Source organism: Apodemus sylvaticus, chromosome 20 (genome assembly GCF_947179515.1).
Source record: "Apodemus sylvaticus chromosome 20, mApoSyl1.1, whole genome shotgun sequence".
Classification (NCBI taxonomy): Eukaryota; Metazoa; Chordata; class Mammalia; order Rodentia; family Muridae; genus Apodemus; species Apodemus sylvaticus.
Genome location: NC_067491.1, coordinates 56,767,819 through 56,784,701, shown reverse-complemented (window position 1 = coordinate 56,784,701; position 16,883 = coordinate 56,767,819). Strand labels below are relative to the sequence as shown.

At 37.9% G+C, this 16,883-nt stretch overlaps 1 protein-coding gene across 1 annotated transcript in view; it reads left to right on the top strand.

The window, feature by feature from the left end:
• LOC127670603 (vomeronasal type-2 receptor 116-like) overlaps positions 1-16,501 on the top strand; it is a 45,326-nt gene extending 28,825 nt beyond the window's left edge. The window contains exons 5-6 of the mRNA XM_052165091.1: positions 2,397-2,520; positions 15,558-16,501. Of these exons, the coding sequence (XP_052021051.1) occupies positions 2,397-2,520; positions 15,558-16,501 (1,068 nt within the window). The remainder of the gene's footprint in view (positions 1-2,396; positions 2,521-15,557) is intronic.
• The last annotated feature ends 382 nt before the right edge of the window (positions 16,502-16,883 follow it).

Below are 16,883 nucleotides of genomic sequence, written 5' to 3'. Positions count from 1 at the left end.
AAAGCTAATAACAAAATTTTTAAAATGTGGTAAAGAACTAAATAGAGAATTCTCAAAAGAGGAGCCTTGAATGTCTTAGAAGCAGTTAAAGAAATGTTCAACAACCATAGTCATCAGGGAAATGCAAGTGAAAATGACCCTGAGAAATCATCTTACACCAATCAAAATGGCTAAAATAAAAAGAAATACTCAAGAGATAGCATATGGTAGTAAGGATATAGATAAAGGGCAGCACTCCTCTCTTTCTGGTATGATTGCAAACTTGTACAATCACACAGGAAAACAATCTGGCATTTTCTCAGAAAACTTGAAATAGTACTACGTGAAGAAGTGTATATATACTGCTTCTGGGCATATAACCAAAACTGCTCTACCATATCAGAAAGACACTTGCTCTACTATCTTTATAGCATCCTTATCCATAATAGCCAGAAACTGGAAACAACGCAGATAGGCCTCAATAGAAAAACAGATTCAGAAAATGTGGTTCATTCACATAGTGGTCTACTATTCAGCTATTAAAACACTTAGCCATTATAAATTTTCAAGGAAAACGGATGGAACTAGAAAATATCCTCCTCAATGAGGTAACCCAGACCCAAAAGGCATGCACTGTATTTGCTCACTCTTGAGAGGACATTAGTCATAAAGTACATGATAGCTCTGATTCAGTCCACAGATCCAGTGAAGCTAAATAAGGCAGGATACTGAAGGAAGCATACTTGAATCTCACTTAGAAGTGGTTTTTAAATAGTCATAATTGGCAGATGGAGGAAGGACTTGGGTGTGAGAGGGAAGGTGGTAGGGAATGGTGGTCTCAGTATCAGGTGTTGGGAGAATTAGAAGAATGAAAGGCAATCTGTAGCTGCCAGCAGTGGAGGGTTTGGGGGAATCACAGAAGTGTCAGAAACATGGCTTTAGGAAGGGTACCAGTAGAAAATTCAGGTGATCATAGCTGAGAAAAATAGCCGTGGAGATATAGTACATGAAGAGGACAAACAACTCCTATAGCCATGCTGGTCCTGCCTTGGGGGGATAAGGACAACAACACAGACACAAAAATTTTGATCCCAAATCTGTCCTATTTAAAAGAAATGCAAGGATGGAAGAGAGATTGATAGAATGGCCAACCAATAATTGGCCCAATTTGAGATCCATCCTGGGGCAATACTCAATCCCTGAAACAGTTAATGATATTTTGTTATGCTTGCAGAAAAAGACCTAGCACAAGTGTCGTCCAAGATGCTTCACCCAACAGTAGACAGACACAGATGAAGAGATCCACAGCCTAACACTGGACAGAGCTAAGGGTCTCTTATGGAAGGATTGAGGATAGTTTAGGAACTGCACAGGAAGACCAAGAGTCTAGTAACCTCAACCCTTGGGGGCTCTGACAAAATAATCCACCAATCAAACTTCATACATGAGATAGACATAGTCTCAACACCCTCAAAATATGTAGTAGATGTGCAGCTCAAACTCCATGTTTGTTCCAAAAAGCTGAAGTGGGAGCTCTCCTTAAGCTATCTGTGAGACTCACTCCACAATTAGCTGCCTTCCTTGGCCAGAGTGGGAGAGTATGAAGCTAATCCTGTAGAGACATGATGTCGCAGAGTGGCAGTAAATCCAGGGGGCCCACACCCTCTCAGCACAGCAGGCCAGGGGGAGGAGTGTTAGGGTGTGGACTAGGAGAGGTAGCATCCTGTATGTGAAATTAATAAAACAATTAGTGAAAAAATAATCGCAATGACACATAAAATGGAGTGGTGTCAGGTGGTCCTAAGTTGTTTAAGAATCATGGGTGAGAAACCCATGATTAGCAGGATAGTAAACAGAAATACTGCATGTTCTCCATTTCTATTAATTTTCCAGTTTCCTGCTTTAACTCCTGTCCTTATTTCCATTGATGAGAAACATGTCTGTCCTCAGTTTACTATTGGCACGGTGTTTGATCACAATAGAAACCACAACTAAGACAACTAGAAAGGCAGTCACAGTCAGTTTTCTGGAGGCCTTTGCTTTTAAGCCTTTGGCAGACACACAACAAACTGAGAGGATGTCCCTTTATTCTTAAGTCTCATCTTGGAAAAATGGCAACAAAACCAATGCGAGGAAAGTAGGATTGTCTTCAGAACATCACAGTTGGAGGGTGAAGTTCATCATGGCAGGGAATCAGGACAGCAGTGATGTGAGGAAATTGGGCAGATTCTGTCCACATTCAGCAGGAGGAAAGCGATCGCTGTTGCTGGCCAAACTTCATTTCCACTTTTCATTCAATAGCACGTTTGTACGTTTTTAAATATAAATTTTAATTAATACACCTTCCATTATAAAATATGTACTTGGGCACTGATTAGGAGCTAAGCATTTTGTATCTTGTATTAAATATTTTTCAGATTCCTTGGTCTGTCTGCAGTGAGAGCTGCAGCCCTGGATTCAGGAAAGTTGTTCTGGAGGGAAGGCCTACCTGTTGCTTTGACTGCAGTCCTTGCCCAGACAATGAGATTTCCAATGAGACAGGTGAAGCACAAGTCTCTCAGAGGGTTTTACATCCTCCCTATAGCGCACTGACAAAACTAAGTAATGAAAAAAAACTAAACAAGAGAACTACGTGGCAATTACATTACTTCAGATTCGCAACTAGATCTTTAAGTCTATGCTCTTTCTTTAAAATTTTTTATTGTTTGTTTTATTTGTTTACATTTCAAATATTATCTCTCTTCCTGTTTTGCCTTCAGCAACCCTCCAATCCTATCCCTCCTGGTTCTATGATGATGCCACCCCCACCCACACAACACCTTCCTACTTCAGAGCCCTAACATTCTCCACCACTGCGTCATGCACCCTCCACAGGACTAAAGGGCTCCCCTCCCACTGATGCCAGATAAGGTAATCTTCTGGTGCATATGCAGCTGTACCCATGGTTCTCTCCATGTGTTCTGGTTGGTTGATACTGTTCTTCCTATGGAGTTGCAACCCCTTCAGCTCCTGCAGGCCTTTGTCTAACTCCTCCATTGGGATTCTTGTGCTCAGTCCAGCGGTTGGCTGTGAGCATCCCCATCTGTATTTCTCAGGCTCTGTCAGTAGACACCTGTATCTGGCTCCTCTGAGCAAGCACTTTTATTGTTATTAGTTATATTCTTTATTTACATTTCAAATGTCGTCCCCATTCCTGATTTCCCCATGAAAATCCCCTAACTCATCCCCCTCCCCCTGCTCACCATTCCACGGACTCTCACTTCCCTGTCTTGGGGTTCCCCTATACTGGGGCATCTAGCTTTCTCAGGACCAAGGGCCTCTCCTCCCTTTGATGTCCAACAAGGCCATCCTCTGCTTCATATATATCTGGAGCCATGCGTCCCTCCATGTGTACTCTATGGTTGATGGTTTAGTCCCTGGGAGCTCTGGGGGAGCTGGGTGGTTCATATTGTTGTTCTTCCTATGGTGCTGCAACCCCTTCAGCTCCTTGGGTCTCTTCTCTAGCTCGTCCATTTTGCTCAGTTCAATGGTTGGCTGAGAGCATCCACCTCTGTATTTGTCAATCACTGGCAGAGGCTCCCAGGTGACAGCTATATCAGGCTCCTATCAGCAAGCACTTGTTGGCATCCACAATAGTCTCCAGGTTTTGTAACTGTATATGAGATGGATCCCTAGGTGAGGAGTATCTGGTTTATCTCTCCCTCAGTCTCTGATCTACACTTTGACTTTGTATCTCCTCCTGTGGGTATTTAGTTCCCCCTACTAAGAAGGACTAGAGTATCCATAATTTGTTCTTCCTTCCTCTTGAGCTTCATTTAGTCTGTGAATTGTATCCTGCCCCTCTTCTCCCCTCATCCTCGGCTCTGTTAACCAATTTTCTCCCTCTAGCTCCCATTATTATTTTCTTCCATCTTCTAAGTTGGACTGAAGGATCCACAATTTGGTCTTCTTTCAGCTTGATCTTCATAGTTTGTTCACTGTATGGTGGGTATTTCAAGCCTTTTGCCTAATAGCCACATCACTATGAGAGAGTAGTACATATGTTTCATGTTCTTTTGCTGCTCAACATTTTCAGTGAGGATGGTATTTTCTACTTCCATCCATTTGAATGCAAAACTCAAAGTTGCCATTTCTAATAGCTAAATAGCAGTCCATTGTGTATTTGCATGATAAGTATTGTATCCATTCTTTCATTGATGGGCATCTGGGTTGTTTCAAGTTCTGGCTATTATAAAAAAGTCTGATATGATCATATTGGAGCATCTTTTGGATATATGCCCAGGAGTGGTGTAACTGGATCCTCAGGTAGTACTATTTACAATTTTCTGAGAAACTATCACACTGATTTCAAGAGTGGTTTTACCAGCTTCCATTCCCACCAGCAATAGAAGAGTTTGCCTCTTTCTCCACATCCTTACCAGCATTTGCTGTCACCTGAGAGTTTGATTTTAGTTATTCTAAAGGGTGTGTGGTGGAATCTGAAGGTCATTTTGATTTACATTTCCCTGATGACTAAGAATGTTGAACAATTCACTAGGAGCTTCTAAGACACTTGCGATTCCTTATTTGGAAATTCTTTTATTAGCTCTGTATTCCATTTTTAATAGCATTACCTGGTTCTCTGGAGTCTATGCTATCATCTTTGATCCACTTCACTTGAAGTTTTGTGCAGCGTGATAGATATACATCTATTTTCATTCCTCTACATCAGACATCCCATTAGCTCTCCACTATTATTTAGATGCTTTCCTTTTTCCCCATTGTATGATTTTGGGTTTTTGTCAGAAATTTAAGTGTCTGTAGGCATGTGGCTTTGAGGATTGATTCCATTGATCAATATGTTTGTTCCTAGACTAGTATCATGCAGATTTTATTACTATTACTTAAGGTCAAGGATGGTGTTACCTCCAAAAGTTCTATTATAGTTCAGGATTCCCTTAGTGATGCTGGGATTTTGTTTTTCCATATAAAGTTAAGATTACTATTTCAAGGTCTGTAAAGAATTGTATTGAAATTTTTATGGGAATTGGATTGAATACGTAGGTTACTTTTGGTTTGGTAATCATTTACATTATGTTAATTTCGATTTCAAGGACATGAGAGATCTTTGGATATTCTGATATCTTTCTCAATGTTTTCTTCAGTGATTTCAAGATAATTTCTTATAGGTTTTCAGTTGCATGGCTAGAATTACATGAAGATATTTATATTATTTATAAATATTGTAAAGTAATCTGTTTCCATAATTTCTTTCTCAGCTCATTTATCATTTGTGTAAAGAAGGAATATGGCATTTTTAATGTTAATTTTGTATTCAGCCACTTTTTTCTGATTTTTAATATTTCTTTAATTATTATTTCTTTTTTCTTTTTTATTAATTTTATTAATTTTATTCGATACATTTTTTATTTACATTTCAAATGATTTCCCCTTTTCTGGTCCCCTACTCCCCGAGTGTTCATCAGTTGTACGTGTTCTCTGGTAGAAATTTTTGGAATTATTTATGTTTATTATCATATCATCTGTCAAAAGCAATACTTTGACTTCTTTCTTTCCAATTTGTAGCCACTTGATCTGTTTTAGTTCTCTGACTGTTCCAGCTACTACTTCAACCTCTGTATTGAATAGATTAGTGAGAGTGGGCAACATTGTCTTGTCCCTGATCTTAGTGGAATTAGCTAAGTTTCTGTCCATTTAATTTGATGTTAGATACTGGCTTTCTATATGTTGTTTGTGTAAAATTTAGATCTTTGACATATATCCCTGATTTTTCAAACACTTAAAAAATGAATTAATGTCACATTTTCTTTATTTTAATTAATTTTTTACACTCCATATTTTATTCACCCCCATCGACTCACCAACTGTTCAACATCTCATACTTCCTTCACATCCTCTGTCTCCACATGGAGGTCCAGACCCCCACCCTGCCTGACCTCTAAACTCCCTGAGGTCTCCAGTCTCTTGATGGTTAGGTGCATCATCTCATAACACTGACCCATCAGCCCTCTACTGTATGTGTGCTGGAGCTGGTATATGCTGCCTGTTTGGTGGTCCAGTGATCGAAAGATCACATAAGTCCAGATTAATTGAGACTGCTGGTCCTCCTACAGGATCGCTCTTCTCCTCAGCTTCTTTCAACCTTCACTAGTTCAACAACAAGGGTCAGCTGCTTCTGTCTATTGGTTGGGTACAAATATCTGCATCTGACACTTTCTGCTGCTTTTTGGGATTTCCAGTGCTCTGTCAAGATAGGAGGTTCCTTTCTGTGAATGAATTGGTATCACATTTTCATAATGTTTCCTTCAGCATTTAATGAGATGATCAATATGTTTTTTTTCTTCAATTTTTTTATATGGTGAATCAGGCAGAAGGATTTTCATGTATTGAACCATCTTTGGATCTCAGGGATGAATCCTACTGAGTTATGGTTTATGACATTTTTGATGTGTTCTTGGAATTGGTTTGTGAGTTTTGATTTTTATAGATTGTTTTTAGTATTTCTGCATCAATATGCATAAGTGAAATAGGTCCGAAATTATTTTTGTTTGTTGAGTCTGTGAAATTTGTGTATCAGTTTGACCGTGGAATCATAAAATGAGTATGGCAGTGCTCCTGCTTCTATTTGGTGGAGTAATCCATGAAGAATTGGTTTTAGCTCTCCTTTAAAAGTCTGGGAGAATTCTGAAATAAAACCACTTGGCCCTGGGTATTTTTTTTTATTTGATATATTTTTTATTTAAATTTCAAATGATTTCCCCTTTTCTGTTCCCCCACTACCCAAAAGTCCCATAAGCCCTCTTCCCTCCCCCTGTTCTCCCATACACCCCTTCCCACTTCCCTGTTCTGGTTTTGCCCTATACTGCTACACTGAGTCTTTCCAGAACTAGGGGCCACTTCTACATTCTTCTTGCACATCATTTGATGTGTGGATTATGTTTTGGGTATTCCAATTTTCTAGGGTATTTTTAATCAAGAGACATTTCATGACTGCTTCTCTCTTTTTTTTTTTTTTAGGGTTTTACAGATATTTATATAGGATACCTGATCTTGATTTAACTTTAGTAAGTATGGAATTTGTTTAGAAATTCAGCCAGTTCATTAAGCTTTTCCAGTGTTGTGGAGTATAAGCTTTGAAGTAAGCTAACACTTTTTTTTTCTTGTGTGTGTTTTTGCCTCCCTTTTCATTTCTGAATTTTTTTATTTATATATATTTATTTATGTTTGATCAGATATTTTCTTTACTTACATTTCAAATGTTATCCCCTTTCCTCGTTTCCCCTCTGAAAACGCCCTATTCCATCGCCCCTCCCCCAGTTCACCATCCTACACACTCATGCTTCCTTGTCCTGGCATTCCCCTATACTGAAGCATCGAATCTTCTCAGGACCAATGGATTCTCTTCCCTTTGATGTCCAACAAGGCCATCCTCTGCTACATACGAAGCGGGAACCATGGGTTCCTCCATGTGTACTCTTTGGTTGGTGGTTTAGTCCCTGGGAGCTCTGGGGGGATTCTGGTTGGTTCATATTGTTGTTGCTTCTATGGGACTACAAGTTCCTTCAGCTCCTTGGGACCTTTCTCTAGGTCCTCCATTGGGGACCTTATGATCAGTTCAGTGGTTTTCTGAGATCATCCACCTCTGTGTTTGTCAGGTACTGGCAGAGCCTCTCAAGAGACAGCTATTTCGGGCTACTGTCAGCAAGTGCTTGTTGGCATCCACAATAGTGATTGGGTTTGGTGACTGTATATGGGATTGATCTCTCTGTGGGGCAGTCTCTGGAAGGTCTTTCATTCAGGCTCTGCTCACACTTGGTCTCTTTATCTCCTCCCATGGGCATTTTGTGCCTCCTTCTAAGAAGGACCAAAGTATTCATACTTTGGTGTTCCTTCTTCTTGAGCTTTGTTTGGTCTGGGAATTGTATCTTAGGTATTCTGAGCTTCTAGGCTAATATCCACTTATCAGTGAGCACATACCATTTGTGTTCTTTTGTGATTGGGTTATCTCACTTGGGATGATATCTTCTGCTTCCATTCATTTCCCTAAGAATTTCAAAATTAATAAATTCATTGTTTTTAATAGCTGAATAGTGTATTCTATTGTGTAAATGTACCACATTTTCTGTATCCATTCCAGTGTTGAGGAACATGTAAGTTCTTCCCAGCTTCTGGCTGCTATGAACATAGTGTAGCATGTGTCCTTATTACATGTTGGAGAATCATCTGGGTACATGCCCAGCAGTGGTAGAGCTGGGTCATCAGGTAATACTATGTCCAATTTTCTGAGGAAAAAGCAAACTGACTTCAGAGTGGTTGTACCAGCTTGCAGTCCCACCAGCAGTGGAGGGGAGGGGTGTTCCTCTTTCTCCACATCCTTGCCAGCACCTGCTGTCACTTGAGTTTTTGATCTTAGTCATTCTTACTGGGGTGAGGCAGAAATTCAGGGTTGTTTTGATTTGCATTTCCCTGATGACTAAGGATCTTGAACATTTCTTTAGGTGTTTCTCAGTAAGAGAAAGAAATTACAAAAATAACATCCTACACAGTAATCACCAACAATATAAAGTATCTTGATGTGACTCTAACCAAACAAGTCAAAGATCTGTATGACAAGAACTTCAAGTCACTGAAGAAAGAAATTGAAGAAGACCTCAGAAGATGGAAAGATCTCCCATGCTTGTGGATTGGCAGGATTAATATAGTAAAAATGACCATCTTGTCAAAAGCAATATACAGATTAAATGCTGTCCCCATCCAAATTCCAACTCAATTTTTCAGAGTTAGAAAGAGCAATTCTCAAATTCATCTGGCATAACAAAAAACCGAGGATAGTAAAAACGATTCTCAAAAATAAAAGAACTTCTGTGGGAATCCAGGATCCTGGACCTCAAACTGTACTACAGAGCAACAGTGTTTAAAAAGTGAATGGTAAACTGGTACAGTGACAGACTGGTAGATCAGTGCAATGGAATTGAAGACCCAGAAATGAAACAACACACCTATGGTCACTTGATGTTTGACAAAGTAGGTAAAACCATCCAGTGAGAAAAAGATTATCATTTCATCAAATGGTTATGGTTTAACTGGTGATCAGCTTACAGAAGAATGCAAATTGATCCATTATTATCTCCTTGTACAAAGCTCAAGTTCAATTGGATCAAGGACCTCCACATAAAACCAGATCCACTGAAACTAATAGAAGAGGAAGTGTGGAAGAGCCTCGAGCACATGGACACAGGGGAAATTTTACTGAACAGAGCACCAATGACTTATTCTCTAAGATAAAGAATTGGCAAATGGGACTTCATAAAATTACAAAGTTTCTGTAAGACAAAGGACACTGTCAATAGAACAAACACAATGGCAACCAACAAATTGAGAAAAGATCTTTACCAACTGTATATCCGGTAGAGGTCTAATATCCAATGTACACAAAGAATTTAAGAAGTTAGATTCCAGAGAACAAAAGAAACCTATTAACAATGGGGTACAGAGCTAAACAAAGAATTCTCAAGTGTGGGTTTTATTTATTTTGATACGATTGCTAAGTAGTTAATATGGTGAGATTTTGTCTATCTTATTGATTTTCTCGCTGAACTAGTTCTTGTCTTCATTGATTAATTTTATTCCTTTTGCTCTAACTGATTGACTTGAGCCCTGATTTGATTATTTCCTGTTCTTGCCTCCTCTTCCTTGTATTTCATTTTTCTAGAGCTCTCACATATATGTTTAAATTACTCTTTTGAGAATTTTCAAATTAAATTCTTTATAAAGACACTCAGTGCAGTGATCCTTCCTCTTAGCACTATTTTTACTGTTTCCCAAGAATTTGGGTTTGCTGTGCTTTGTTTTTATTGAAATCTAAAAATTTCTTTATTTCTCCCCTAATCCAGAGATCATTGAGTAATGAGTTCTTCAGTTTTCATGAGTGTTTAGGTTTCATGGTATTTCTGTTGTTGAAGTCCAAATTTCCTCCAAGGTTCTCTCATAACAGAAAAAAATGATGTTTCAATTTTCTTGTATCCATGAAGGATGCTTTCTGACTGATTATCTGGTAAATATTGGGGGGAAGAATCCATTAGGTGCTGAGAAGACAGTATATTCTTTTGTGTTTGTGTGAAATATTCTCTAGATGCCTTTTAAGTGCATTTGATTCATAATGTCTGTAAGTTTTGTTATTTCTCTGTTTAGTTTCTGACTAAATAACATGTCAATTGGTGAAAACAGAGTGTTGAAATTAACCACTAGTAATGATCAGAGTTTGACATGTGGTTCAAGCTTTATCAATGTTTCATTTACAAATGTTCATGCCTTTGAACTGGAGGCATGCATGTTGAGAGTTGAAATATCATCTTAGTAGATTTTTCCTTTGCTGAGTATGAATTATCCATTCCCATCTCCTTTTATTAATTTTAGTTGGAAGTTTATTTTAATAAGTATAAGAATGATTATTTCAGCTTACTTCTAGGGCTTTTTGTCCTGGAAATTTTTTTCAGAACTTACTCTAAGTTAATGTCTATTGGTATTGCTGAGTTCTTTGTTTTATACAGCAAAATGAAAGCATCTTAGTCAGGGTTTCTATTCCTGCACAAACATCATGACCACGAAGGAAGTTGGGGAGGAAAGGGTTTATTCAGCTTACACTTCCACACTGCTGTTCATCACTAAAGGAAGATAGGACTGGAACTCAACCAGGTCAGGAAGCAGGAGCTGATGCAGAGGCCATGGAGGGATGTTACTTTTGGGCTAGCATCCCTGGCTTTCTCGGTCTGCTTTCTTATGGAAAGCAAGACTACCAGCCCAGGGATGGCAACACTGACAAGGGGCCCTTCCCTGTAATCACTAAATGAGAAAATGCCCCACAGCTGGATCTCATGGAGCCATTTTCCCAAATGAAGCACCTGTCTCTGTGGTAAGTCCAACCTGTGTCAGGTTGACACACAAAACCAGCCAGTACAGAGAGTTCCTGTTTTTGTACTTGTTCTGTTAGTCTGTGTCATTTATTGAGAAATTGAATCAATAGATGGTGAGAAATATTAATGATCAGTGTTTGTTTATCCCTATTATTTGATGTTGGTGTTGTGTGTATATGGGTTTGTGTGTGTTTAAATTGATTTTCCTTGTATGGAATTACCTATTTCTTGTGTTTCCTTCAAATTAGCTATCATCTTTCTGTTGGAGTTTTCCTTCTAGCATTTTGTTTTAGGAATGGATTTTTGGATAGATATTGTTTAAATCCAGACTTGTCTTGAATTATGGTTGTTTACTCCATCTATTGTGATTGACAGTTTTGCTGGTTATAGGACTCTAGGTTGGCATGTGTGATGTTTTCATAGGTTTTAAAATATCTGTCCAGGCCCTTCAGTTTTTAGAGAATCTATTGAAAATGCACAATTCTAACAGGTCTGCCATGGAATGATACCTGGTCTTTTCCCTCAGTGCTTAGTCTTTCTTAGTCCTCTACATTCTGCATTTTAATTATTTTGTTGAGGGAGGCCTTTTCTGGCCCACTCTATTTTGTGCTTCACAAGCATCTTTTATGTTTATAGATATTTCTCTCTTTACATTGTGATTTTTTCTAATATTATTTTGTTGAAAATACTTTCTCACCCTGGGATCTGGGACTCTTTACCTTCTACTATTCCGATCATTCTAAGGTTACTTGTTTTCTTTGTATTCCAGATTTCTTGGCTGTTTTGTTTCAGGGATATTTTAGCATTAACATTTTCTTTTACTGATGTGCCAGTTTCTATTTTTGTATGCCTGAGATGCTCTCCTACATCCTTTCATCTTATTGGTGATACTTGCATTTGTTGTTCTGTAAGCTTCTTTAGGTTTTCCATCTGCCGTTTACTCTTAGTTTGTATTTTCATTCTGGCTTCTATTTCCACTTTCATTTCCTGAACAGCTTTACTTATTTCCCTGGTTAACTGTAGTTTCTGCTATTACTTTAAGAGATTTATTTGTTTCCTCTGTAAAGTCCTATATTTGTCTGATTGTGTTTTCCTTTTCTTTTTTAAGCATTTTATTCCTTTCCTTTTTAACGGCCTCTATCATCTGCATAAGACTGGATTTAAGGGCACCGTGGTTCAGTTGTGTTAAGATTTGCAGGGCTTGCTGTTGTAGAGTAAGTTTGCCCTGTTGGTGTCATAATATTCTTGAATTTTGTTGTTTGAGTTAGTTTCATGCCTTTAGCCATCTAGATGTTTTTTTTTTAAATAATAAAACAATAAATAAAACAATAAATCATTTGGCAACATAAGGAGGTCAAAGGGATACAAATTGTAAAGGAAGAAGTCAAACGATCATTATTTGCAGATGACATGATAGTCTACCTAAGTGACCCAAAAAACTCCACTAGAGAACTCCTACAGCCATCTAGATGTTTTAGTCACTGCATGTTCCTGTTATGATATATATTGGGATGATGGCTAACGGCCGTGATCTTGTTGTGATAGTCCCCTGGTGTATATTTTGGGGCTATATGGTTCTGGAATAGCAGGTCTTAAAAAGATGGCAAGAGACTTGGCAGAAAATTTTATATCTGGCAGGGACGATCTCCTCAGAGCCATGCCTGACAAAGTTCTTTGGGCAGGGACGATTAGAGAAGGAAAGAAATCTAAATGTTTTGGTTCTGGATCAACAGGCTTGATGAACCTGGGCAGAGACGTAGTGGGAGAATAGAAGTCTGGTGCAGATTTCTGGATAATTATATTTCCTCATCTATTAATTTCCATTATTTGACTGTAAAATATTTTATATAAGGTATTTCTCTGCTACATATAGACTACCTAATTGCCTCTTAATTCGGTTATAGTTCCTGTATGCAGATTGAAGACATATAAATTTCACTTACGAATTTAATGTGGTTGTAGAAGGACCACTTCAACTGTCTCCCCAAAATGCTTCCTTTATTACAGACTGAAGTTCAGACACGTTAGAGATATGTACATTTGGAGGGATAGAATAGAATAAAGGTTTAGACCTACATCACAGTATCAGATTGCATTGATTAAAAATACAGCTACATATATGTTGAACACTCAAAAGTTAAAGAAATTACTGATCAAAGGAATTTGAATACAGGGAAATATAATAAACATATATTTCAAGACAAACCATACGCCTTATACGAAATAAATTTTGTCTTATAGATCAGTTGCCATAAATTAATGAATATTGTTTATAAGATACAATATTAAAAGCTAGTATAACACAGCAACAAATATAATCTAACAACACAGCAGAACAGATTTGTGTAAAAGTGTTACATTAGCATGAATAGTCACATTGAGAAAATGTTAACTATTTGACAGGAAAGTTCAAGAAAGCATAAGAAAGATACACAAATACAGAACTGAGTGTAAAAAGAAGTAAATGTAGTCTTTCTGTATCTTTTAAGGAAAAGTGAAACTAAAATAGTTTTTGAAATAAAGCCTTTATAAAAATACGGAAAGTTATTTGTGACAAGAAATATGTGATTAAATAATATTAGGAGCATTTATTTTTCTCCTCTGAGTTTTATTCACAAAGATTTAGTTCTTAAAATCTATTCTGTTGATTTTTTGTATGGTTCTCTTTGTTTCTACTTGATTGATTTCGGCCCTGAGTTTGATGATTTCCTGCCTTCTACTCCTCCTGGGTGAAGTAGCTTCTTTTTGTTCTAGGGCTTTCAGATGTGTCATTAAGCTGGTAATGTATGCTCTCTCCATTTTCTTTTTGGAGGCACTCAGGGCTATGAGTTTTCCTCTTAGCACTGCTTTCATTGTGTCCCATAGATTTGGGTATGCTGTGTTTTCATTTTCATTGTGTTCTAAAAAGTCTTTAATTTCTTTCTTTATTTCTTCCTTGACCAGGGTATCATTGAGTAGAGTATTGTTAAGTTTCCACGTGTATGTGGGTTTTCTGTTGTTTCTGTTGCTATTGAAGACCACTTTTACTCCATAGTGATCAGATAGGAGGCATGGGATTAGTTCTATCTTCTTATATTTGTTGAGGTCTGTCTTGTGACCAATTATATGGTCGATTTTGGAGAAGGTACCATGAGGTGCTGAGAAAAAGGTATATTCTTTTGTTTTAGGATAGAGTGTTCTATATATATCTGTTAAATCTAATTGGTCCAAAGCTTCAGTTAGTTTCATTGTGTCCCTGTTTAGTTTCTGTTTTCCTGATCGGTCCATTGAGGAAAGTGCAGTGTTGAAGTCACCCACAATTAATGAAGTTCTCCCTTCCCCTGGGAGGACAGGGGAAGAGAAGGGGGCTTACGGGACTTTCGGGGAGTGGGGGGGCTAGAAAAGGGGAAATCATTTGAAATGTAAATAAATTATATCGAATAAAAAAATTAAAAAATAAATAAATAAATAAATCTGAAAAAAAAAATCTATTCTGGAGGAACAAAGAAAACATAAATTTAACTATTAAGTAGTTCTTTTCCTGGAAATGTTTAAAAAAGTTTTCCAAAACAGTAAACTAATAGCCACGATATTATCTCAATATTAAAAGGAACTTAAATCCCCTACTCTACCCTTAATTTCATCACAGAACCCAGTAGTACTTAAAAGAGAAAAGGCCTATTAACTTTTCTCAAACATCCATATATTCACTATAATACCTGTGAGAACTTTCTTCCATCAAAAATGAAAGGGGCTGGGGAAAGATAAGGAATGGTTTGAAGACATATTTAGTAGTTTCCAACCAACATCACATGAGAAGAAAATATTTTCAAACTGAAAAAAATTTATAAATAAAAATGAATTTGTGTCATATATCCCAGACTAAAAAATCATTTTACATAAGAAATTCAATGAAAAATGTCTATTTCAAAATTGAATTCGCATCTTCTATTGGAAATTTAGAAATATTTTTGAGAACTGGTATAAAAGTAGAATTAGTTATTGCAATGTAATTTGGTATTTTCTAGTTTGAAAATATGTGCTTCAACTGTATTACAAAATATAAATAAAAGAAAGGTAAAAAGCTAAAAATAAGAATACTTCAATATACAACTAAAATAAATAGGCTCTCGGTATGAGATTTTATGGGTTTTTTTCATTGTCATTTTGACACAATCAAGATTTATGTAATAAAAGAAAAACCACAATTGAAAATCCTTTGAAGGGCTGGACTGTAGCAAAGAGTTTTGTACATCCTCATGTTTAGTGGTTGCTGTGGGCTGCACTGCCTCACTGGGTTGGTGCACCTCTGAGGAGGTGATCACAAACTACATAACAAAGCAGGTCAGAGGCAGAGCAGGCAGCACCACACCCCAGTGGACTCAGCTTCAGTTCTTACCTCCTTATCCTCCCTTCAGTTCCTCCATGGTTTCCTCAGTGATATATTTATAATGTATAATGTGAAAAATACCCTTTTCTCCAGAAAAGGATACTCTTCATGGGGTTTTTTGAAAGGAGTATAAACCTTAACTTGTGTGATTATTTACTTTAGAATACTCATAACTCTATACCAAAAGTGAAAAGGGAACATGGTTGTAATAACAATCCAATGAATTTGAAGCATAAAATGTAGTAGGGTAAAGGGAAACTTGACCATGCATTCATGATCAACTTCATTTCCACCAGGTATGGTTCAGTGTGTGCACTGTCCAGAAACTCAATATACAAATGCAGAGAAGACACACTGCCTGGAGAAAACTGTCACCTTTCTGGCCTATGAGGATCCCTTGGGGAAGGGACTCACACTCGTGTCCCTTGGATTTTCTACTCTCACAGCTCTTACTTTTGGAGTCTTTGTAAACCACAGAGACACTCCAATAGTCAAGTCCAATAACAGATCTCTCAGCTACATCCTGCTCATCACTCTGACCCTCTGTTTCCTCTGTCCATTGCTCTTCCTTGGTCTTCCACACACAGCCACATGTATCCTGCAACAGAACGTGTTTGGACTTCTGTTCACTGTGACTCTATCCACTGTGTTGGCCAAAACCATCACTGTAGTTATGGCCTTCAAGATTACAGCTCCAGGAAGAAAGATCAGATGGTTGCAGATATCACAGGTCCCTAAGTGTGTCATTCCAGCTTGCACTCTGATACAAGTACTTCTCTCTGGCATATGGCTGGGTACATCCCCTCCATTTATTGACATGGATGCTCACTCTGAACAGGGACACATCATCATTCTTTGCAACAAGGGCTCAGCTGTTGCCTTCCACTGTGCTCTGGCCTACCTGGGAGTCATGGCCTTGGGTAGTTACCTCATGGCTTTCTTGTCCAGGAACCTTCCTGACACATTTAATGAATCCAAGTCCAAGTCCATGGCTTTCAGCATGCTTGTGTTCTGCAGTGTATGGGTCATGTTCCTCCTTGTCTACCACAGCACCACTGGGAAGGTCAGGGTAGCTATGGAAATGTTCTCTATCCTGGCTTCCAGTGCAAGCATTCTAATTGTAATCTTTGTCCCTAAGTGCTACATTGTTTTGTTTAGGCCAGAATTAAACACACTTCCTCATACCAGGGATGAAAGACACCACAGGAGCAAATATTTACTTAAAACACAGTTCACATGATTCTTCATCTAAAGTGAATTTCACTGGATCTCTACCATTCTGACCATCACATATTAGGTCACATGTTTTTTCCTGTGATGGTTTGTGGGTATGGCTTCTTCTCACCAGATATTATATTCTGAGCTTAATTCCCTGGAACCCCATGGTGAAGTAAGGAATTGATTTTCGGAAGTTGGACTAGTGCATTTCCAGTCCCCAAAATAAGTAAACATATGTAATATAACTTTAGAAAACCCTTTTGAAAACAATCATAACATTGAGATATGATTGCATGAGCTCTTATTGTTTCCACTGACTTAAATTATTAATTTTTCCTATTGAAATCTCTCACATTTTGCAATAAGGACACTCTATTTACCAAATCATGTGATGGTCCTGGGGC